The sequence below is a fragment of the Eurypyga helias genome, unplaced genomic scaffold, assembly GCF_000690775.1.
Source record: "Eurypyga helias isolate BGI_N326 unplaced genomic scaffold, ASM69077v1 scaffold27798, whole genome shotgun sequence".
In the NCBI taxonomy this organism is placed as follows: domain Eukaryota; kingdom Metazoa; phylum Chordata; class Aves; order Eurypygiformes; family Eurypygidae; genus Eurypyga; species Eurypyga helias.
Window position 1 is genome coordinate 19344 of NW_010269281.1, and position 23814 is coordinate 43157.

The 23814-nt window shown below is 49.5% G+C and overlaps 1 protein-coding gene across 1 annotated transcript in view; it reads right to left on the reverse strand.

Moving 5' to 3' along the window:
• Positions 1 to 23814, reverse strand: part of LOC104514391 (muscleblind-like protein 3) — a gene marked incomplete at its 3' end in the record, with an annotated part of 46310 nt that overhangs the window by 17392 nt on the left and 5104 nt on the right. Inside the window, exon 2 of the mRNA XM_010158055.1 lies at positions 1926 to 2090. Coding sequence (XP_010156357.1) covers positions 1926 to 2090 — 165 coding nt within the window. The remainder of the gene's footprint in view (positions 1 to 1925; positions 2091 to 23814) is intronic.

The window sequence follows — 23814 nt, forward strand, 5'->3', positions numbered from 1 at the left end:
GTGAAGTGTGGGAAAGCAGGGAGGGAGCAGTCAGTGCAGAACAAATTTCTATTTTTCTTCTTTGCCTGTGTCTCCCTCATGGCACAATTTAGAAACCAGGGACCTTTCTCATCAGATAAGGTTACCTCGGAAATGAGAGCACTAACCAGGCAAATCGACAGATTCAGTCTCAGAGGCAATTTAAAAGGCAGGAGTCAAATTGCAGGAGTGAACTGGACATGCAAGATTGCAAAATGGGAAGATGGGAAATTTCCAAAGAGGAAATCCCAATGATATTTTGAATAGCCAGCCAAAGAGCGTCCACTGTGAATTCCCCACAGAGGAAAACCCCAAACAGGAAAGGTTTGCTTTTGGTACAGGGCTAGGAAACCAGCGTAACCATTTTGTGGGAATTCAGGATTTCCTTCTGATGTGCATGTACTTTGGAAGTCCACAAGAAGAGGTGCAAAGATTACAGCAGATTAGAGCTTAAGGTGCAGAGCAACTAAAGACTATTTCTGTGGCCCGTTTTCTCTTGTGCCTCACTTTTCCATCTTCAGAATGGGAAGAATAAACAGCATTTTCATAGCTTACATGACAGAGTGAAGATAAAGCTCCTAACGCACACAGGATGACCAGAGTGAAGGCGAATGTGGAAAAGCTCTCACAAGGCAGGAGGAGCATGCCAGACTGGGGAAATGCCTGGGTAGGGTGGCAGAGCACCATCATGAAGGGATGCTGGCTGGCTTTCCCCACGGAAACACAGCTCCATCCCAAACTCTTACACCAAACAGCACAACAGCCTCCAATAAGGAAGTCTCTGTGAGGACAAACCAGAGACACCTGGGTGTCAGATACAGAGCCAGGGTGACAGATGCAGAGTCTGAAGCTCATCTGGGCAGCGAAGCCCAGCGCTAGTAGGTGGGACATCAGGAGACCAAGTGCAGGGTGCTTCACAGACTTGCATATCTTCAGGCTGGAAGACTCTGTCCTAAGGATCCAGCCAGAGCTCCTGTGTAGTAGAGCACAGGGAACCTTCCCCAGCAACTGCGTATCAAGTGCATGCTGCCCCAGGAAAGACATTCAGCCCTGACTTTGAATGGAGAATTCCTAATTAGGCTCTCGGTTAAAAATGTGCAGCTTATTTATGTCAGCACCAAAGAGCTGTTTCAAGACCTCTGACATTTCTTAAAATATACATAGCGACAGACTCAAACTCAGCTGAGAAATGCCACCCCCTCCCAGACACACCAACCATCAGACACAAGCCACCCTCTCCCTGGCGTAACAGGGTTCTCCAGCCTGAAAACCTGTTTTAACTGATAGGCTACAGCAGAGACAGGCAGCGAAGGCTTCTCTGAACTACCTGCTCTGCAAATGCCTGTCTCCCACTGGCTTCCCTCCCTACATGAAGCAAATCTTTCCTGCTGTTAGTATAAAACTGTGAAAAACAAGTCACAGAGCTGTGACATTAGCACAACTCTCTGCTGTAAACAGCAATGAAAGGGGTCTTCACTCCCAGGCACAGAAGTCCTACGGGCTGGATAAGATTCATCTTCCCCAATTTTAGCCCACCAATGCAATGCATCTAGTCCAAGGGACTCTCGTCACAGCACAGGATCAGCATCCTAATCCCGGTGTAAAGTAGCTATTCAAAATAGGATCGGTTGGAATCAAGCTGCTCGGGACTTCTGGGATGTGCATCAACCACCTGGTCAGACTCACTTGATGCCCTGAATCTCACAGCTCCTCAGTAATCAGAGGAGAGGGGTGCCAGGGCTTGCAAGCAGGCGCAGAGGTAGCATCAGGCATCCCTCCGGAAGATGCTGCCCAACTCCGTGCAGCACAAACAACCGCCTGAGCAAAAAGCACAGGGACGGGGCCTCTGTCAGCAAACAGGAAAGAAACGTGGAGCAGCACGAACCCGATGCATTGCTCTAACTTACAATTGGCTGTAGCTGCGCGCCTGGTAGCATGAACTGCATCTGCTGAGCAAACATGGCTGCAGCTGTCTTCTGCTGGATCAGGTTGTTGCGTCCATTTATTTCAAGTTGTGTTTTTAAGTGTGGGGGAGGGTGGAGATATTTGCAGTTCTCTCGGGTACACCGGCCCTAAAAAAAATAAAAAACAAACGTAATGAAACAGCATTTCAGTGAATGCAACACACAGGGCAGCCAGGGATATTTAATTAAGGATTGTTTGGGTTACTGTAACAACACAATCATCTAGGCGGAGACAGTTTGGTAGCTACTGTGCCTCTTTTGTGATTTTTCTATAGCAGTGCAATACTTAGGTGAAAAGAAGAGCAACATGACTTCTCCTGCAGTAACACTAGCCAAATGCTATCAAACTAAACCAAAAGGTTCGGCTTGCCAATGTTGAAATGATCATTGTAAAAAAAAGATAATATAACGCAACACAAATGCCAGTATTTCAGAAGCAAGTGGTGACAGTTCCAGAAACATCAACAGAAATTTCCCATTTTCTTGTGTGGGCTGTTTTTCCCCCTCCTTCCTTCCCAACACCAGACCACTTAATTGGCCCTGACAACCAGACAGCGAGGGAAAAAAAAACCCCAACCTGTCTCCAGCACTTCCCCAGCTGCGCTGGGTAAAACATTTCAGAGCTGGGTCAGCTCTGAAAGCAGCACCTCTGATCTGCGACACGCATGTAGTGATCTTCAACGTGTGTGCACTGAGATGCTGAGAACTGGTACTCATAGGAGGAAGAATTGAAACAACTTGCCCGTAGTGCTTTCATTTGTTAAAGTCGCAGTATGTTGCCTCACTGATTACTCCCCCCCCCAAAAAAAAAAACATAAGCAGTAGGGAAGCCAGTGGCTCCTAAAAAGCAAAGGATCACTAAGGATCACTAATGTCACAGATCACCTTAAACCAACTGAGATCATCACTTTAAAAATATATATATATATGTATAAACTGTGCCTTGCTTTCAGTGTTTGCAAGCAGACATTGCGAGATAAACACCAACAGTCCACTGAACACAGAAAATTAGTAACATATTTTGTCATTAAGATGAAATGATTCTCCAAAACCAGGTTTTTCCCTTCTTTCTCAGTGTATTCCCTCCTCAAGAAATAGGATGCATACAGAAGACAAGAAACATTTAATGCAACTTTGTGCACAAATTTTATAAATGGCTTATGGTGGGGTTTTTTGAGGAAGTAATTCTTCCGTAGCTCTTCAGAGCCTAATAGAAGGGCAGGCCTAGGGACCACAGGGCTGCTGCATGAAGATAACTAATAACTGTTCCTGCAGCCAGCAAAGGCGCAGGACCATCCGTTACCCAGCTCATCCCTGGCACTCTTGTCAAGGGCTGTACACCGAGTTCTCAGTCTCAATATAATTAAGTTGGCTTTCCAAAAAAAGAGCCCATCAGGTGACCCCACAGACCTGCTCCCGTCAGCAGGATCTCACGCAGGAGAGCCGCAGCCAGGTGCACAGGGGTACATCCATTCCATACGGCTGCACCCAGGGCCCAGGCTGCTGGAAACCCCGGGGATGCCTGCCTGCAGCCAGGATGCTCCCCCGGGGGTTTTTAAGATCAGTCTCTGTATAGATGTACGGGTGGAAGCAGTCTGGGTACCACTGCACAAAGACAACTCCGACCCACTGCAGGGGCCACATTTGAATCCCCAGCCAGGCTCCTTGGCATGCCAAGAGAGGGGCAGGTCACTGGAGAGCAGCTGAAGATCTGCAAGCCTTCTGTGTGCTCTCCTCTACCCCCTTTTCTGGTGGGGATAATGGCTTCACTGGGAAAGGGCTGCAGAGCCCATCTGCAGCATGAATCATGGAATGGTTTGGGTTGGAGGGGACTGTAACGATCATCTAGTTCCAACCCCCCTGCCATGGGCAGGGACACCTTCCACTAGACCACAGAAAAGGCCTGTACGATAGAGCATCGTGAGACACTGGCTTCCCTCTGCTCCAAGAAGATCAGAGTTAAACAAAACTCCCAGCTCCCTGTTGTTATTTAGAGGCAAATAATTAAAAGCAAGAAGTGACAGGCTAAACCCAATGGGACAGGAAAAAAAGCTCCCAAACTTCAGCAGCCTGCCTTTGCAGAGCAACACTCTGCCCTGCTCCTAGAAGAGTCTAGTGGCTTCCAACAACCCAACACAAAAGAGGCTTTTTAATGCTATTGGTTTGGCTTCTCAGTAATCCAACAGCCCCAGATCCCCAGCAGCGATTTAGCTGCTCACAGGCCCCGAGGAGCTGAATCGTCATCACCAGACACTTTCTTACATCTGAGTAAAGTGAGAGCAAAACAGCCCCACACAGCTGGCTGGTGCTCAGACAGCCCAGCACTACTACAAGGTAAATAAGGGCATTTGATCTGGAAGGAGGAGATTGATCAGCACTAGATAGGTTTGGGTCATCCTTCTCATGGCATCTTTCCAGCTGCATGGGACCAGGTCCCTCCACAGCCCTTCCCATCACCCGGGCCCCAACAAGAGTCCAGCATTCAGGCCCAGAGCATACCCACAGCATCCCACCCCACAGAACAGCAGGTTGTCAATGGCCAGGCAGCTGCTCTATTCTGAGCTCCGGCCTTTCAGGGCTTGCCCATCAGCCTTAGAAATTCCTCCTGGTTGAAACTTGGCACAAGTGCTTTGGGTTGGGAAAACACTAATTTCTACCAAATTTGGAGTAAGTCTGCATAGATGTTCCTACACTGTAGGAATGGAGAAGATGAAAAAAGAGCTACTCTTTTTTGTAAGCAATACTTACAGGCCTTCTTCAGCTTGAAAAGGACTTCCCTGTTCTAACTGAAATTTTGCACATCATTGATACCAGCTACCCCAGCTTGGTGTGAAGGTTTGTTCTACTTTTTGCTCAAAACAGAGTTTAATTCCTACAGGGATTTCTACAAACAGAATGTTTTTATTACCAACAAAAAAAACCCAAAACCCCATACAGCATGAGGCCTTGATGCTGCAGACAGAGCTGTGAGCAGAAACCAGTGCCCACACAGCGTGCTACTGGTTTCGATGAGGACATGTACTTGCAAGGAGCTGAGAGCTGTGCAGACGCTGCTGCAGAGCGAAGGCTGCGAAGTGCAGCACGGCTGTCACTCAGGCCTTCCAGGGCTGCAGGAAGGCAACATGAGTCACTACTGCACCCAGATTCAAACCCACACCTTTAGTCTAGCTCCTCCTTGCCATCGCTTTGATCCTGAGCATCATCAGCCGCTGTTGTTTCACCAGGGCAGGTTAGAAGCCCCAACTGAGTTGGTCTGCCCTCTCCAGCACCAGAGTAGATTCTTCATCTTTCAGACGATGAATTTTAGGAACTGATGATCTGACTGAGAGTGACACAAAATGTTCCCAGTTTAGACATCCGGCTATGAAACGACTTTCACGGCCTGAAGTGATAGGCACCTCTGGTATCCTCTGATACCAGAGCACTGGTAGGGGTGATCCCTTTTAGACTTCCAACGCAACGCCCACCATCCTCAGTACTCCTCAGCAACACATACACTCTTCAAGACCAATTTGAGCGCTATGCAAGCCGCCAGAAGGACAAAGGAACTGCCATTATTCACTTCTCAGTACCAGCTGCAACACAGCAGGGAAAACAACAGGGAACTGGTAGCAAATCTGCTGCGGGGATACTGGGCTGGGGACAAATAAGGACAACTCTGTTTTATATCCGGGTAGCCTAAGAATATGATACGAGAAAATAGAACAGGAGTCAGACCCCAAGTTTCAGATGAGGGCCTCTCTGCTAAAACGTGCAGTTCTGCTGCAGCAACTGGCTGTGGCTCCAGCACATCGAACGCTCAGCACAGGACAGTCCTAGTGCCCTGCAGAGACCTGCTGACACTCTCCAAGAGGAGCGTTGCACCAACAAGCACCATCCCAGCATCTCCAGCGGGTGGCTGCACGTGTTGGGAAGGGACACAGTGCTCACACTGACCCATGTCAGCCAGCGGCGTGCTGAGCTGCTGGGACCAGTGCAGTCATCCTCTCCTAACTGCAGGAGTTTGTTGCTGTTAATATAGCATGAGTATTAACTCCAAGGAAGGCACATTCCCACCCTGTCCCAGGTGGCACACAAGCCTGCAGCCAGGGAATCACCACCCAGCAACAGACTCTGCTGCTGGCCTTGGTAACGTGCTAAATATAGCTGTATTTTCTAGCTCCTGGCAAAATGGAAGGAGTCTGAAGGACCAGATTAGTCAACTTCTTTGCCAACTGCAGCCAGGAGGGAAAAGCATATGGACTGCACTTCCCAAGGCTTGAAAAATGGGTATTAAAAATAAATCATTAAAAGACTTTTATAAGTCTTCTCCCCCTTCCTTCCCACACACTCCCCCACCCTTGCAGTAGGCTGCTGGCATGTGATTGACTCTGTGTTGCCAACTTAAGTCATGCTGTGATGGCGCATACTGTAAATGGCTGGCATCTGACACCAACTAACATGACAGCAGCTTGCAGTGCGACAAAGCCAGCTGTTTCGAGTGCAGCACACTTAAACCCAGCAGAAAAACCTGCATTATACCTGGCTGTTTGGAGTCTGCCAGGCTGCAACTTGGCACCTGCATCCTAGCTCGGAGGGATGCAAGTAAGAGCATGCTGGGTACCGCACCAGGCTGGATGAACCCTAAGCACGCTGCACAAATTCTCTTCTCGCTGGCTGCTGAAGCGAGCTGAACTGTGCTGCAGAAACAAGGCTTCCAGCACAAACCCCAAGGCTTGCTCACGTTTGCACCAGTAATGCAGTTTGTTACGGTCTCTTTAATCCTGGACGCCAAGGAGAGGTTCCGGAGCAGACGCGTTTCTGGTTTTAATGACGGCACTGTATGTCCTGTCAATCACCAGCAGTTCTCATGTGAAAATCTTTAAGCTAATGTGGCTTTTCACATAGTGAAGGCTGCAGTAGGCTTGTGACCTGACTCTGCTGTCTCTGCCACAAACACTGATGACATGTGCAATGACTGACAGCAAAAAGAATGAAAAGAGACCAAGCAGGAAAGGATTTCCATGTTTTGTACAAAACCAGGCACTAAAACACAGCTTGTCTACATAACTTTTCCCTGCATGAAGCAGCAGATTTCCACCCCCCACAAGAGGAACTCAGCGGGGAGGCACATTCAGAGATGCGTTGGTCCTGCTTACTCACTGCCTGTCACTCCAGCACTGAGCCATGAACACTCCCTGCTTTCCATCCCACTCAGCACACGCACACGCAGGCCTTCTCCTGTGGGGATCCTCACTCCTGCCAGAGCCTTGCATGGCTTTCACACATGCAATACAACCACCACGATGTCTGGCCACGCATCCAGAGGGCAGGCAGAGACAGACTGCAGAACTGCCCACCATTCGTGAAACACAACAGTGGGAGGCAGAAACAGGGAGCTCTGGGCTTCATCCCTGTGTCTGTGCAGCACAGCTCAGAATGTGAACTGAGCAGCACATGCTGCTCCAGGCCTACCCTTCTGCCATCTGCTCTCTAAGAAAAGAGGGATACTGGGAGGCAGACTCAGTATCTGGTAATGCCCAAGCTCCCAGTCCTTCGCCCACCCTATGGGGACTTGCAGCTTCAAAGTTACCCCCCTCCAGGAAAGCAAATCACCAGCACGTTGGAAACACTGCCCCCTCACCACCCCAACTCAAGTGCTTTGTGCTCAGTATGGTTTGTCCCCAAGCAGTTTGCTCCCGGGCTGAGCACCTGGGATGCTGGCTGGATTGCACAGCTCACCCCGCCACCTCCAACTGCATCACACTTCTCCGGCGCACAGGTAGACAGCTGTGCTGGAGACAGCTGCCCCTCTCGCTGCTGGAGCTCGCAAACAACATCAAATTGCATGGAAATAGCATGTTTTCACCTGGAAAACAAAGGAGGATGGAGCCGACAAGTCAGCCTGATCATTAGCAGGTATTATGTCTCACAGATAGGTGTTCACAGCCAAGCTGTCACTCGCTGCAGTTCAAAGCCTAGCAAGGCACGTACTTTATCTGCAATTCCTTCCTACTGGCTAATGAAACCCTAAAAGTTAAAGTTACGCTGCCAACCAAGTTAGTGAGAAGTACAACCTTGCAACCTCCCCTGAACACTGACCCTGGCACAGTAAGTCAGACAACTTCTACTTAATAGCAGTGCTCTTCTCCTTGCAGTGGTGGAACCGCTCACTTGTAGAGAGGTTTTAAAGTGTAATTATGTACTGAGCACTCCTTGAGTGTGTTCTTACGGAGGGCTGTTAGCCCACCCACAAGGGTCCTACAGGTCTAGAAGGATGTAGAGAAGTGACGCATCACCCCTAAGCCTACACAGATCAACTTCACCTATTTCCTTTGTACCTATTACTTGTGTATTTCCCAGACAAAGGACACCAACACATCGCTCTCCCTACAGCTGTAAAGCTCTTCTCGAGTCTCAACTGCAGTTTTGCTCCTCCTGCAACCAAAGCTTGAATCTTGTCTCATCCCAGAGGGCCAGAACAGGAATTATTCCCTTTCTCTTTGAGGAAGGGCCCATACTTAAAGGCTGCAGTCACATCTGTCCCCCCTCCTCAAACCTCTCTGCTCTAGACCATGCAAACCGTGCTCTTTCACCGTCCCGAGCCTCCCCCCATCAGACGTGGGCGCACAGGGTGCTGCCCTCCAGCGAACCCCTTACCAGCGCTGTGCGGGTATGAAGATTTTTTCCATGTGTCCGGTGGATGACACTGCTGCTTATGCATCCCTGCATGACATTTTCTTTCCTTCTAACAGCGTAACGTTTTTGACTCACACTCAACAAGCCTTTCCCAGAACTAGTCCCTACTCAGCTATGCCGCATCCCGTATCATGCGGCCGATTTGCTTAAATGCAGTATTTCACATGGCTTTTACTGAACTCCCACACTTTTTTTATGGACTATTTTTCCAACCTGTCAAGATTATCTGCAACTCTAAAGTGCCTGTAGTTCCTCCCAGCTCAGAGCATCCTACCAATATAACAAGCATACTCTCTCTAATCCATCATTCAAGTCATCAGAACAAACCAAAACTGAGCCACCTTGCCAAGCACATCCTTCCAGGCTGCCACTGAACGCAGTTTTCCAACCTATTGCGGGTTGTCACATAAAAGTTTCTCCTATTCTTTGTTCCCTGCCTTGTTTGGAAATGGAACTGTGCCATGTCAAAGACTCCCAAATATAACGCCAGCAGTCCGTTCTTCATATCCCTCTGAAATAACCCATCTCAAAGGCTTTCCAGTCCTACAGCTTTTTCTGCTCCTCTCTGGACACCTGCAGAGATGCTGGAGTCAGTGCTCTGCACCCCTCTCGTGCCAAGCACTCCTCCTTGCCATCAACCATGCACTTGTACCCAATGCTGGGCACAGGGAAGCTGGTGGTCCGAAGGTACTTGTAACAACAGTAAAAGACGTACAGCACAGCTAGTTGCTGACATTTTTCAAATGGAGGTATAACACCCATTGACAGAGAGCCCGAAGACTGCTGTTATGGTGTGGATCCTACTGTGAATAGATCGTAGCTGAAAAGAAGCAGCAAAACTTATTTTCTAGTTAGCATTACCAGATGGCAATCAGCCTGAAAGGGAAGGGAAGCAATGCAGACTTGCTATCACACAGAAGTTCCAATTTCAATGAATGTGGATAAAAATGCTGGAGTTAAGGTTAATCTGGTAGCTTCCAGGTATGGATGATATAGACCTTGTGAAATGCATGTTCTAGCTAGGAATGAATACGGTTCATGAATACATAATTTTCTGGAAATAGGATTCAAACAGCCCATAAAATGCACAAACCACAGTTTTGCAATGTCTCTAGGATGAGCTTTGCTTAACTTCACTGAACTTCCCACCTCTAGGAGCCACCTCCCTGTGCCTGTGCAGACAGATGAAAAGGAAACTGCTAAAACCACCGCAGGTGCAATTTTAGCCCAACTCGGCTCCCCTGCAGTCGTTCGAGAAACCTCTTCAGATTTCACGCTGTCCTGAACGATGCTCTGAGCTGCAGCAGCAACGTGTCAGCTCCAACCCGGGGCTGCTCAGGCGAACAGGGACATGTCTTTTGTCAGGGTACAGAGGACAAGAGTCAGACTTGCTTTTCCACACAGCTTCAGTGGAAAAACCTGAATATCTATCTCAAGCTCCCAGGGCTCCCAATGCTCCCAGCACTCTCAAGGCAGCCCCAAGCTTGTCGCTGAAACAGCGACTGAATTTCACGGCTTCAATGAATGTCAGGTCAAGCCCTTTCTGAGCAAGCCCAGACTTGATCTTGACTGAAATAAGTGAACCTTGATGTTTTGCATGATTTCAAATGAAAGCAGGTGACATTCGGCAGCTACGACAAGAGTTTTGGGTCCTTTTGAACCGAGAGCTCAAAGCAAAGCTCAGTGGCATGTGCAAGTGCAAGGCAGCTAGAAAGCCCCTGGAGCAAACCACGCAGACATGCTGTGTTGCCCCCACTGAAGTGAGGCTGGGGCATTTTGCACAGCCCCAGTCTGCCCAGTTGTCCTCTTCCTACAGCTGTGGGGCTGAGCCCTGGGAGGCCAACCAGCAAGAAAGAAAGTGGCTGTAGGTGTTTGGGCTTAAAGAAAAGTTATATTCCCCTGCAACTTTAAAAAAGCAGGTCAGACAAACACAGCCACTGCAGTCCAGGTGGGGTCTAACTCGCTTCATGTCCAGTAAGTTAGAAAAATGCAGAAGGAATGGGAAGCAGAATCCAAAATCCCTGACTCTAGGGCATCGGTGCTGCTCCCCGTCTCACCCGTGTGACTGCTCTGCTGGGATATTTTTGCTTTGCAGGGAGATGGAAGGAAGGACAGGAGGAAGAAAAACGCCAGCATCACTTCTGCTAATGTATTCGAGTCCAGACAAAGAGGGGACTGCTGAACAAACACTGCTGGGGACCTGTAACACCTCCACCTCCTTGTCATTCCCGCCTTTGTCTACAAAAGCCAACCTCTATTCCAGACACTAACCAGGGCGGAAGAGGCTGTGCCCTGTGTGCCACTGGCTCAGGGGAATACAACGTGCTGAAGCCCTCTGCTCCACCACAGGACTGGAAAGCAAGCTGCCCCGTGCCACCAGACGCACACACCCGCTGTGGCACGTGGCCAAGCTGATGGGGCTCCGGTCACCTGCTGACTGTACAACTGGATAGGCCTCCATCAACAGGCACTATGAGGACCAGCCGCCCTTTGCCTGAGCGTGCTTCCCGTCCCGGGGCACAAACAGTTCAGCCACGGAGCAGTTTCACCAGTACGTAAAACCCCCTAGGAGCATACCGAGCACACAGCAGTACCCCTCACGCCGGGGTAAGAGACAGTTATCAGATGCAAAATGCTGGGAACACATAGATGCCAGCATGGACAAATCCAACTGCAGATGCCGGTGCTCCCAAAGAGCACGTGTGGAAGGGCAAAGCTATCGGGCAGGGGGTGTCTCAAGATGAGATGCTCTCTGCTGGGATTCAAACGTGCTTATCTAGGACTCACTTGCGAAGCCTGCAGCCTCAAAACGTTTGTCAAGCTTGTTTTTGTTACACAGCTCAAACCAGAGCAGGAGAGAAAAACAAAGCAGAGACGGCAGCATTTCTGTGTCCTCGTCTCCCTTTTTGGTATCACCTTAACCAGTGACAGTTACTCACAGCTGCTGCCAAGAACTTCAAACCCCTGAACTCAGCAGGCAAATCCAGCTCCATACAGAAAGGATGGCTCGTTAGCACGGAGCTCAAGTATTTAAACAAGTACCATCACCCCACCAGTTTTAATTGGAAACGGGAGGGGGGGACGGGACATCAAACTACTGTATTCCAGTAGACTCTAAGCAGCCACAGGCACTAGCCTGAACTCCCAAATCCTCATTCACCTGGCAATTAGGGAAGCCGAGAGCTGCTGTGAGTGAAGTTTTACTTTTGCACATTGCTGAAAGCAGCAATGTTCTGCTGAATTTCCCCAGGACAGCACAAAGAGGTCGTGGCTGTCCTCTTGCTTTCACGCAGGATTTTCATTCCAAGCTGTTTGTTATACTTGAAGGTTCTTACAAACTCGGAGCAGTTATTTTGTGGGGGAAAAGCCCTGTAGCTCCTTCATTATATTTTTACGTCTTGACAACTCTTTCCAGCTCTGTTCTCCTGCCAAGCTCTCTTCATTCAGGCCAACGGTATGCTCTGTTATGCTCAGCGAAAAAACGTGTATTGATTTTAACGTTTTTGGTTTGTGGAACATTTTTGCTCACTCCAAGCAATGGACAGTGTTTACCAAGTCTAAGAAATATATATTAAAAGAGTATGGCACTGTCCAAGCATATTTTTTATGAACTGCGCAGCCACAGAGCAGAATAACATGTTTATCTGAGATCACTACTCGCAACGAACAGCAGTCTCATTCCACAAAGGAGAGGAATAAAGACTTCATCGAGTTCTTTTCTTTTCTATCCACTGATACGTTTTCATTAGGCTGAGTTTTGTGAACCGTATCAGCCCGTTGCTACCACGTACCTGAAATGAGGTTAAAGCAGAATAGAAGTATCATCAATTTAAGAGTTCTGAAGTGATCATTTTTAATGTCTTCCAAGTGTTATTCCACTACTCTCCCAGGTTCAGGAATGTTAAGAGCATACTAAAATAGGTTTCTTTAATACAGTATCAAACACAGGCTCTCTCCAAGCGAAATGAGCTTTTACAGACATCCCTGGCCACAGACCTGCTCAAGCACCTGATCGATAACAATTACCGAGGCAGGCGTTTAGCGCCCAGTGAAGAGAGCACCTTCAGGCACACGCTCAGCCCCGGGATCACCGATGTATTCAGAGCAGGAGCTGAAGCAGGTGACATCCTGCAACGTTAATATTCCTGCCGGTGAATGTTTCGGCGTGGGACTATTTGTAAGTAAAGAAATCAATTCTACCTGGAAGATAACAACACTGGCACGTCATTGATTTTTCTTCTGTAATAAATTACAAAAAAAGCCATGCCAGTCTCTGGAACAGTATTGCGCAAGTACTGAATAAAAACACGCTGCAAAACCCCACAGAAAAACAAACAAAATAAAACTTCTAATACATCTTCCAGCTTTCATCTCCCTCAGTTCTGTCCCTCCTGACTGCTATTACACCAGGGCAGCTTTGCAAAATACCAAGTGTAGCTGCCTTGTCCCTTAAACCACTTTTTCATTGCAAATCCCATAATCCAATTCTACAACTTTCACCGGCTGATTGAATCTGTCAAGGTCATATGGAAAGTTGATGCTTCTGACCTTCCTCTACCTACAGTGTCTGTTGAATATTACAATTGCAGCAGGCAAACCACACGTAGACAGAACCAAGCAAAGTACATTAAAGCCCAGGAGAATAAATGTTAAAGCACTGTGTTCATGAATACAAATATCGGATGCGTGACTACCTCCAGTGGCCTCGCTCCTCGAGTTTACACAAGGGAGAAGGCAAACAGGGAAGCACAGAGGCTGATAACTAAGTGTCCAACCCAAACCCTCCCTCCTGTCCTGTGGAGGGCAAAACCATGTTCAGAAACCTCATCCTCACTGTGTTTTGAAGAGCAAAAAGAAACTGCAAATAAATGGAGATTTGAGGGTGGCTGGGTTGGGGTTTTTTGGGTGGTTTTTTGTTTCCTTAGTTGTTGGTTTGGGGTTTTTTTTTTTTAATAACTTGGCAGAATATAACAATCTACCAACTGAGGATTAGCCCAATTTTTGTTTGTGTTGTTGCTTTGCTCAAAAAGCAACAGCTTAATGGGCATAAACAGATTCCTCGTTTTCAAAAAATAATGAAAAAAAAATTAATTCCATCTGGGCTGACAATTCCCAGGGAGAATTCTTCAATCTGGAAAAAATAACTGTGCAGGATGTCCTTCAGCCTCAGCCACCAAGGGGCTGCCAGGGCAGCAGCACCCGGGGCAGGGAAGGATGCTGGCTGGGCTCTATTAAGCATACTGATGACTCCCGCTGGGACACACCATGGCACTGACACCCCTTCTTCCTCAGCTACAGACACCAAGAGATGTCTGCACAGGACACAATGGTCCCTCTGTGCATCAGCCTAAGCCACTGGAGGTGACTGCCAGGGAGCAGGGAGATGCCCTCGGTTGCCACTACAAGCCATGATTTGCTCCCAGATGTCTGTTAGAGCCTGGAGGTCTGATGTTCCAGGGGACACCCTTCCAATCTTGGCTGAGATCTGCCCAACGGCAGAGAGCAAAGCCAGCTCTCCCTGCCCCTCACCCCAACAGCTGCCCACTGATGTCCCCAGCTCCTCTCTGCCCCATTGCTTGGCTCCCTCCACTGCTTCCCATCCGTCTCTTCACATCAAAGCCCATCTTGCACATCAAAGCCCATCCCTCCAGCCACTTTCTCCCATACCAGTGCCTCTCTGGCTACAGTCAGGTCCACCTAACACCAAGCTGTGGCCCTGTGCTTCTGTTTCAGCCAGACGTGCCCAACATCCCACCTCCCCTTCGCTCCAGCTTAGAGGAGAAGCTACCAGACCACCAGGAGAAGCTGACCGTGTGCCACCAACTCCACATGCTCTCACACCCCCCCCAAGAAGGACCGCAAATCTTTTTGGTCCGTGCCAGGCCTCAGATTTCACACCCATGGTACAATGAACTTGCTGCTGGTCAGAGGATTAAAGGTGCAGATACAAAAAGCACCTTCAAGAAAGCTCTTGCAGCCTGCTAAGCACAGCAAGCCAGGACCACACATCTCACATGAGCTCTGGCTTCCAAAGAGGGCAACCAGGCCAAGCAACAATGAATCCCAGTCCTCCTTCATCTAGGAGGCAGCAAGGCTTGAAGAGAAAAGAATCATAGAATCACAAAAAAAAAAAAAAGAAAAAAAAACAAACAAAAAGAGAGCCTGCCTTGCCCTAGGCAAATATTCCACCTCACTTAGCTTTTGCAGACTGATCTATTTTAGCGTGTCATTCATTACAGCCAGTAACGTATGCACATTGAAGTCAGAGGGGATTTTTCTTTTAAGAAAACACCTTCAGAAGTGCTCTTTAAGAAGTGCCTGGCACTAGAAAGAAGATATGTGACCGATCTTTGCTACCATCTCAAGCGAAAGGGAGGTTAAGGCAGTGTAAATGTTTGTTAGGACTTGAGCCCAGGAAGCAGCACAGTAAGCTGCAGCAGCAACAGGGCAGGCCTTTTTCCATGGAGATAAACACGATGGGCTTGCAATGCCAAAGATAATGCACCCTCATCTCTATGGGCAAAAGGAGAATTTTGCAGTAACAGCTCTGGGCCAAAACGGCAAACAGTGAGAGATATTTAACCACTGTTCACATGCACTAGTCACAAGTATCATGCAGGCAGCCAACCTGAAGGGACGGGATGCCAAATTCTGTGCCAACATCTGAAAAAAACGTTAATTTATGATGGATTTATTAAAACAGCCTTTGCCAGAGCAAAACATCTCCCTGTCCTAATTACAACACGCCTCACAGAATCCTGTTGCCCCAGTCTGTTACCCAGGCTCGCGAGGGTCTGCGCTGGCTGACCCTCACTTAGCCAAAACACATCCCTGCTCTTATCCCTCACTGAGCACAGTCAAGGAATAAACCCTTCCCAGGACACAGTAAGCCAACACGGAGGCTGCAAGGCAACTTGCTCAAGGAGGCTTTCTGCCTACCCTGTACTCCACGCTGACCTACAGACCCAGAATTCAGAGTCACTACGGTGATGTACAGCCCAAAGACACCAAAATCTAGTCTGTTTTCTCCACGCAATGCCAAGAACGGGGATTAACTGACAATGCATTTTGCAGAAACTGTGATTTCAGACGCTGAAAGGTTAATTCCATGTAGCTGCTGATGAGATCTGTTCACTCTCCTGTAACAAGAACTGCAGGACAGCACACTGAAGAGACTGTACTGCCTTACTGGGTGTATGTATCCACTTTCTCCCGTGGGATGCAACTTTTGCCCTGCCAGAAATGCTGACCTAAATTCTCCTCTGAAAGGCACTGGCGGAAGTGCCAGAACAGCTAAGAAAGGAATGTGTCGTGTGTGTGCATGCATGTGTGTCTGTCGCTCCGCCTGTCCCGCAGACCAACAAGAATGGAACTGATCAAGCCTTTAGTTTGATGTGTTTGTGTTTTTTTGGAGTTTGTGTTTTTAATAACAGCCAGTTCCACTTATTTAGGTTTGAGAGCATGAGAGAAAAGCTGGGGGAGGTAGAAGCAACTAAAGCATATCCATGTGGACACACTTACTTATTCAGGCTTCAGTCACAAAAAGCCAACTGATCAAATTACTGTGGGCTTTTTCTGCCCTTTCCGTGTTACTGCTCTGCTTTCCAAACTCATGCCCTCAACTCCTACTCTGAGCTGCTTACCCTTGTCCCGGTCACTGGTGCAGCACAGACCGCCTGATGCTCAACCCTTTGTAGATGAGGAGGAAAGCAAGGATTAGCTTTTAAAGGCTGTTTTCTATTAGAAAGCGATCTTCACAACATGACTTCCTTCGGCAGGCAGGTCCCTGACCTCGCACATTCCGCTTCTGCCACTGAGCAGAGACCTCCAGACACGGCAAAATCCCTTCCTAAAAGGGCAACAAGAAAAAGACCTGACTACCCTGACCAGGGACAGCCAGGATGAGTTAGCTGCGATGCAAACATTCATTTGCTTTCAGGTGAGCTGGGCCGGTACCAGATGGGGCTAGGAGAGGTTTTTGTCTGCAAGGAAGAGTGACCTTTCCTGAGGACATCTGCAGCCTCTTCCCACATGAGAGGAGTAGCTGCAAAGAAGCTCCAGTGTCATTATCGCGTCTGGAATGCAGCACAACCGGGACCGACGTCAGCGAACACCCGGCTGGAAAAAATGCTCTCACTTGCTGAAAGCGAGATAGATGGGACTTCTAATAGGGCCGCGGCAGAAACCCCTGTGCAAATCCTTGACACAGAGGAAGAAGGAATATTAAGGAAAGTGCTAACTGGTTTGTGCTCTGAAAGGATGCTTAAAATCATTCTCTGAGAATTAGCACAATCAAGACAACAAAAAATAATTTTCAGTTGTGTTTCTGTCCCAGCTAATGCAAACTGCATTCTGAGTAAAGACTTGTAAAGATTTCACATTACCAGGGACTCTTCAAAAAACCCACGCAGAGAAACACAAAACAACAACAATGAAAACCCTCTTAATTCAATCTGTGCTTTATCACACAAGGCCACAGCAGGGGATTTTTGGCTGTGGGAATACAAATACTCATCGATGCTGCGGCTCAGGGTCCTGCTCCGATTACTACCCAAACACAGAACGAGACAGTCCCAGCCTGAAGTTTTCACTCTAAATACGCTCGACTGGGTGGAAACCCCCGGGGTGGCTAGGGCAGCCTCAGCAACACTGAGCCTCCGTGCTGGGCGTCTGCAGCTGCAGAGCTGCGGCTGCGATGCCCTTGATGCTTTCTGAGCTCCTGCCTCCCGGCAGCAGGCAGCCTGCCCTTCCCATCTCTGCGTTCCCACCTAAAAGCGATCTTGCCCATTCAGCCTCCAAGGGACCTTCTTCCCCCTCGACTCTCCCGACCGTGGCACAAAGCAGTGTGAGTGGGCTCCAGTGACAGAAGCGTGACGCAGAGCTGGCAGGGTGCTGGTGCTGTGGGTATTCCCCACCCCGCTGCGCCAGCCAGCAGATGATGATAAAGCCGACAGCAATGGGTGGCAGGGACCCTTGACGCATTCCCAAGCTCGCTGATCCCACAGGAGAGTGCCCCAGGGAGCCACGCTGCTCCTCCCCGGAGTCATCCCAACCTCTTTCCCTTCCGGACCATCTGTTCAGACATCCCTGCCCTGCTTTTCTCAACCCTGATGGCTCTCCTGCTCCGAGCACCTCTGAGTCACTCAGCCTGCTCGCCTCGTTCCAGCATGCTTCGCAGGCTTTACAGGCAACAGGACTGACACAGCGGGGAGCCGGAGTCTGCAGGGAGGTAACTGTGATGATTACTTCTTCATCTGCAAGTGCACCAGATGCACTGAGAAATAAAAACGACTGCTGAAGCAACAGGAGACGTGGCTGCCTTGTTCAGTCCCCACAGGCACACCTAAAAACAGGGATGGAGAGGACAGCCGAGCTGCAGGAGGGCTCGGGAACAAATAAGCCTGGAGGGGAGGAGTAAATGAAGCAGAAAGGAGAAACAGGGCATAAGGCTGGAAGTCTTGCACCATGGGAGCAAGGTTGGAGGGCTCCTGCAGAAAGCACTAGGTGCACCTTTAATGCCTATTTGGGAAGGAGCGACATCCTCTCCAAAGGCAACTCTTTGTCTTGGAAATGCACTCTTTTATGGGCCAGGGTTCCCTTCATGGGGAGGAAAGCGCTTTCCTTCCTACAGCTGACCTTGAACACCGTCACCTTTGCCATCGATGGATCCAAGCCCTCCCTGAAGGCTCATCTACATGCCTGGCTTCCAGCTCCTCTTTGCTCTGGCTACTCCTGAGCTGCCACAGGCGCTGAAACATCCAGCCCCGCCAGGCTCTCGCTTCCTCCCACCCAACCCATCCCACGCTTGGTGTCTGCAGCACCATGTGGAAGGGATCCCAGAGCAGAGCCTGAGCACTGCATACAGCAGGACACTGCGTGAGCCAGCCATGTGGGATCGAGCATCGCTTAACGATGAGAAAGCAAGCTTTACTCACACTCTGATCTTTCAGGAGCTGACAACACGAGGAAGAAACGCCGGTCAGTGGGATCAGCCAGCACAGTTGGGATTACACACTGAGGTTTTGTTTTCAAACTTTGCTCAGTTGTGGCGGGCTCTTTAAGGATCTAATCTCCGTGTGACTGTTCCCTGCACCAGCCGTGCCCTCACGGATAACGAGGACTTAGGGAAGCACCACTGAATGATGGCTGCGCTCTCAGGCAGGCTGGCTGCAGCTCTGCCATGTCCGTGCTGCCCCCGGACATCTCCTCCACGCGTTTCCAATTGCCTCCCTGCTGGAGAGCTGTTTTCTTTCAATAAGCACCCAGAGCTGCTCACTCAGAGCAGAAGTAAGGAGACAAACAGAGTTAAAGCAGCACAGTTTGGGCTAACAGCTTAAATCCTCCTCAGGACCTGGTGTGGGTACTGCTGGGCAGGGACATGGGCATCACTAATGTGACTCGGCTGATCCCAACATTCCTGTCTGTAGTGCTTGTTTCGGGGCTCTTTCTGATACCTGTGTAGGAGAGACCAGCTAAAAGCAAGCATTGCGCTAATGCCGAGTATGTTCAGGGGCATGACAAAACTCAGTGCACACCACTCATCAGTCATCTGACTGGGCAATGCCTTGTGGTACCGTCCCTGGTCTGCAGGTCTAGCTACACTGCTCCTGGTTCCCACTCTCGGATTGTGAATCACAGCGGAATTTGCCTCCACATTTTAACAGTGCTCTGCACACCCACCTCAGCGAGGGGGTGGGGGTGAGCCACGTCCCCAGCACCCCCGCAAACAGGCGCAATGGGTCTGTCTTTCTGCGGTGCAGCCAGGTTAGTTTTAAACATTCACACTGCAGCAAAGTTCTGCCCCAGAGCGCGGGCTGCCACCTTTCAAACCAGGTCAGACGCTGACCTCCTCCCCCACCGCCAGTGACCTTATTAGCACCGATCATGGTTCTAATAATATCCCGCACCGTAAGCAGGCCATCTGCTGTAACATTTCACTACAAACTTAGGGAATTGCTTGGTTCGAGTACACTCACGTCTCGGCAAGCCAACTGTCCCCCTCAGGAATACACACCTTCCCACAGCTGTAAGCCAAGTGTTGCAGAAAGGCACCTCCAGCTCGGAGCTGGAGCACGCAGAGAACAGCGCGGAGCCATGCCCAGGTGCTGGCCTCAGACAAGGGACGTAAAAAAGCAGAGTTAGAGGTTAAAAAAAATCCATCCCTCCAGCATCAACAGCCTCCAGGCTCCTCTGACGGTGAGGACACCGAGTAACCACGTCACTGAAACCCAAAACAGAGGCCAAACACTAACCAGATGTTCAGAGTCAGAAGTAAAGCTCCAAGGCTGCCGGCAGCAGAGATCAGCGTTACTTTTGTGCCATGTACTTTCTACTACATGGACAGCAGAAAGAGTTTATTATCCTAACATGTTAGCTATGGTTAAGCTGAATATTTTCACTGCCATTACAGGAGAGGAGAGGGGGCTTTCGTAACAGGGCAACTTGCGGAAGAACTAACCGTGTTTGACAGCTACTCATTTAGAAGGAGCCAGGGTTTGAAATGCTTACTCAGTTAGGACATCTGTCTTAAAACACCCAGAGTCTTGTTACTACAGTAGCTCAGCTCCACTCAGTCTTCAAAGGCATTTTCTTTGTACTGCTCCTGTGAGGTCAAAAAGTGCAATTAGGCACAGAGACTGACATTACAACACTTTAAAGCAGCCTGCATCATCACGAGGCTTTGAAAGCTGGCTTTCCAAATCCTTGGCCCTTCCTCTAATCAAAATGCCATCATCAGACGTGGCATGAGAGGCTACATGGGGCAAAGAAGGGGGTCAACGACCAGTTCTCTGCTGTATTACGAACAGCAATTAAACAACATTAATAAGCCATAAGTAAAACTGTGCCCGTATGGGGCAACATTCACCCAAGTGCCTCAAAGCATTTATTTTAATATCAGCATAACTATATTTATAGGGGCAGATTTTCAAAGAGCTCAGTGCCTCACTTGGAAATCTAACCACTTATTTAAATGCTCTGTGGGAGATGTCAGATGATGGGCTCTCCAGAAAGCCTGGCACATCTTGTTTATATTTGTTTTAAAGCTTCCAAATAGCTCAATTACATAAATGCATGTTACTGCACCCTCCTTCAGATGGGTGAACCAAGTGGCAGAATGCTATTGTCAGCAAAGGGATTACATCAAACTGATGCTACGCCGCTGAAGAAATCCACCAACTCCGCATGCTCGTTCAGAGTCATTCTTCTCAAAGGCATCTTGAACTACCTTTCCCTCAGCTGGCTTTGCTGGGCTAACGCAATCATGGGCAAGACAAGGAACTAGGTAGCTTCACTGACACAGCAGCAAGACAGGACACCACGGCCAAGTGTGGCTCCATGCTTACTAGGATCCTGTTTGCCCCAGACTCTGTCTAGGGATAGGGACGTTTCAGGTTTGGGGCATCTGTTTGAATCCCAGTGTTAGCTACTGCTACAGATGAGGGCTGGAAGATGTAAGGCTTTAATTTCCTTCCCCACACGGATCTGGCAGTGGCACGGCTTGTAGCACAGCACCCATTGCGGTGCCAGAGCTTACTGTACAAATGCACAGCCCTCTGCTCCCTTGGCCAGCCCTGACTCACAGCCACACAAGAGCTGCCGCAGCTTGCTAACTGGGCTGCAGCACCCCATCTCCCTCCTTCCAGCGCAGAGGAAGCCCCTGGGCTTGCAGAGCACGGCATCGCATCTGCGCTGGGTCACAGGCACAGAGCTTGTGCTTGCAGATGCAAGCAGACTTGGCAGGACCGTAAACTCGGCGTGAGTTGAGCATGTGCAAAGAAGCTCTCCCCAGCTGGAAAGCCAAAGGTGGCAGGTGACGACCACAGGCAGTTCTCCCCTTCCGAGTATGGCTGAGGACCGCCTCCCTCCCTCAAAACCTGATGAAACAGCTCGCTTCAGCGCAAGGAGCTCTCTGCTGCCCACAGGAATTCTACAGTGCTTAAAAACAGGCTTAAGTACTTTGCAGACCTGGAACCTCAATCCGGAGGGCTTTGCCCTTAAAAAAGGAAAGTAAGCCTCAGGAGCTGGAGGTGGCATGCCATGGCCTGTGCAACACTGCAATATGCCCATAAAAGGTTTCAAAATGTATCTGCTTAAGCATACGCAGCAGCTCAGAAGGGTTTAGAGTCACATCCCAAAAGAATTTCACTCCTGCTTTTTTAGGCAAGTGTGAGCAGCAGTCAGCACTTTACCATCATCTTCCCAACCAGAAAACCAAGGTTACTCTTGGCTGACATCAATAACGTAAATGCTGCCGGCTGTAGCCTCTGGGGATGGCGCTTGGCTCGCACCACAGGGAGAAGACCAGGGCAACACGAGCTGCAGACAGGAGCGGAGGCCTGGCATTTCCAGGGCTGGCTGGTGAGGAGGAGAGGCTGGCAGGAAAACCCCACTACTGAATTTGCTTGGCCTGCCTCCCCAAAGAGGCTGGCCTCCAAAGCGTGGTCACAGGACAAATTTGTAGCCACTGCTCTGCTTTCCAACATGTTTCAAGGGAAAACACATGCAAGCCTGACGCCCAAGGAAGAGATGTAATAAATTAATTCATTAGCTGCAGGAAGAAAGAAAAGGAGGACAGTGGTCCCATGCCTGCCCCTTGCACCAAGGGTGCCTCCCAAAGTGCCAGCCTGCACCAACACCTCTGCCAGCCTCTTGAACCTGTCCCAAGGGAATGAGGCCAGCACACCCAAACATCGGGTAACAGCACAGGCATCTGCCCCTTGGCAGGCAAGCCCGCAGGAGATATATGGGGTGAGAGGTCTGGGGCACAGACAGTGCTCGCCACAGGCAGAAACAAGGACCTTTAGAGGACATCTCTACAAACAGAAGGCTGGACCTGGTGTTACCTGTGACCCTGCACTGCCACAGACAGGAGCTCCATTCAGCATCCCCCCCGATGAGTCAACCCCCAGGCTTGCCCTGATGGGCTTGGAGGGCACTTCCCTTTCAGACAGCCCCCCGTGAGCATTTTCACAGGCTCTTAACATCCACCTCTGCACCGATGGCAGCAATTTCTGTATGACTGACTGGCAGTTAACAGTGTGGTTCCTCCAGTTCCCCTCTCCAGGAGCCCTCAGGAAGCCCTCTGTGCTGGGATGTGTCTCACTTCTCCATTTCCATCAGAGCTACACAGTACTCCTAGTACTCCACAGTTCCTCCACTCTTTCAGCAATGGGGTAACAGGGGAACACCCATCCAGGGTGGCACCAAAACTAGATTATGCATCAGGAAACCTATGGACAACCCACCTTCCTTGCCACCTGGACAATGTCAGAAGGACCTAATGGAGATAAGGACAAGGCTAACCCTTTCTTCTTCCACAGCATGCCTCAAAAATCGCCTGCCTACTTTAAAGCACAGACACTGAGTTCCTGCCAAGGACTCTGCCTTACACGTTTGCAAATAGCTGCAAGAAGTAAGACCTTCCCGCCCCTTGCTGACTACTGGTGTCCCTGCAGCAGTCACCGGGAAACGCCAGCCTGTCTCCAGTTACACGCATCACCCAGCACCTCTGCACAGAGCCAGGACCAAGAGGATTTCAGCTCAGGCGCTGGACTTCACATTGAGCATCTAAGGCACTCCAGCCTCCTGCTAACCCTGCTGTGGAGGCAGTAACCTGCAGTGGAGAAGCAAAGGGAGAGCTCAGGGCAACAACCTTCCAAATCATGATAGCAAGATTCAGCAGTCCTCATCTGTCATGGCTCAGCTGTCAAAAAGTCACAGATAAATGAAGTGAGACTGCTGGGACATCACAGAAACCGACGGATAACGCCACATAAATATGCTCTGCACAGACCTCTGTCCCACAGAAAGATCAGTTAGGCAGATTAAAGCAAGGTGTATCTTTCCCCAGAAAGTTGAGCATGCCTAGGGAGGTCACACACCACCCCAGTAACCAGCCTGACACCATCACAGAGCATCTGCAGTCCAGACACCAGGGCGGGCTTGGGAGATGCTCAGCCACAGGCCCTGGTCAGGCGAGCTGCTCTGTCAGCAGCCTCCATCCCACAGCTCCGCCGAAAACCTTCTGGAGACATCGCAGAGAGGAGACGCACGCTGCGTGCCAATTAAATTACCTGAGGAAACACGGATCTTGTTGTAACCCATACACAAGGGATCAGGCCTACATACTGTTTTTACATTTAAGCTCTCTTAT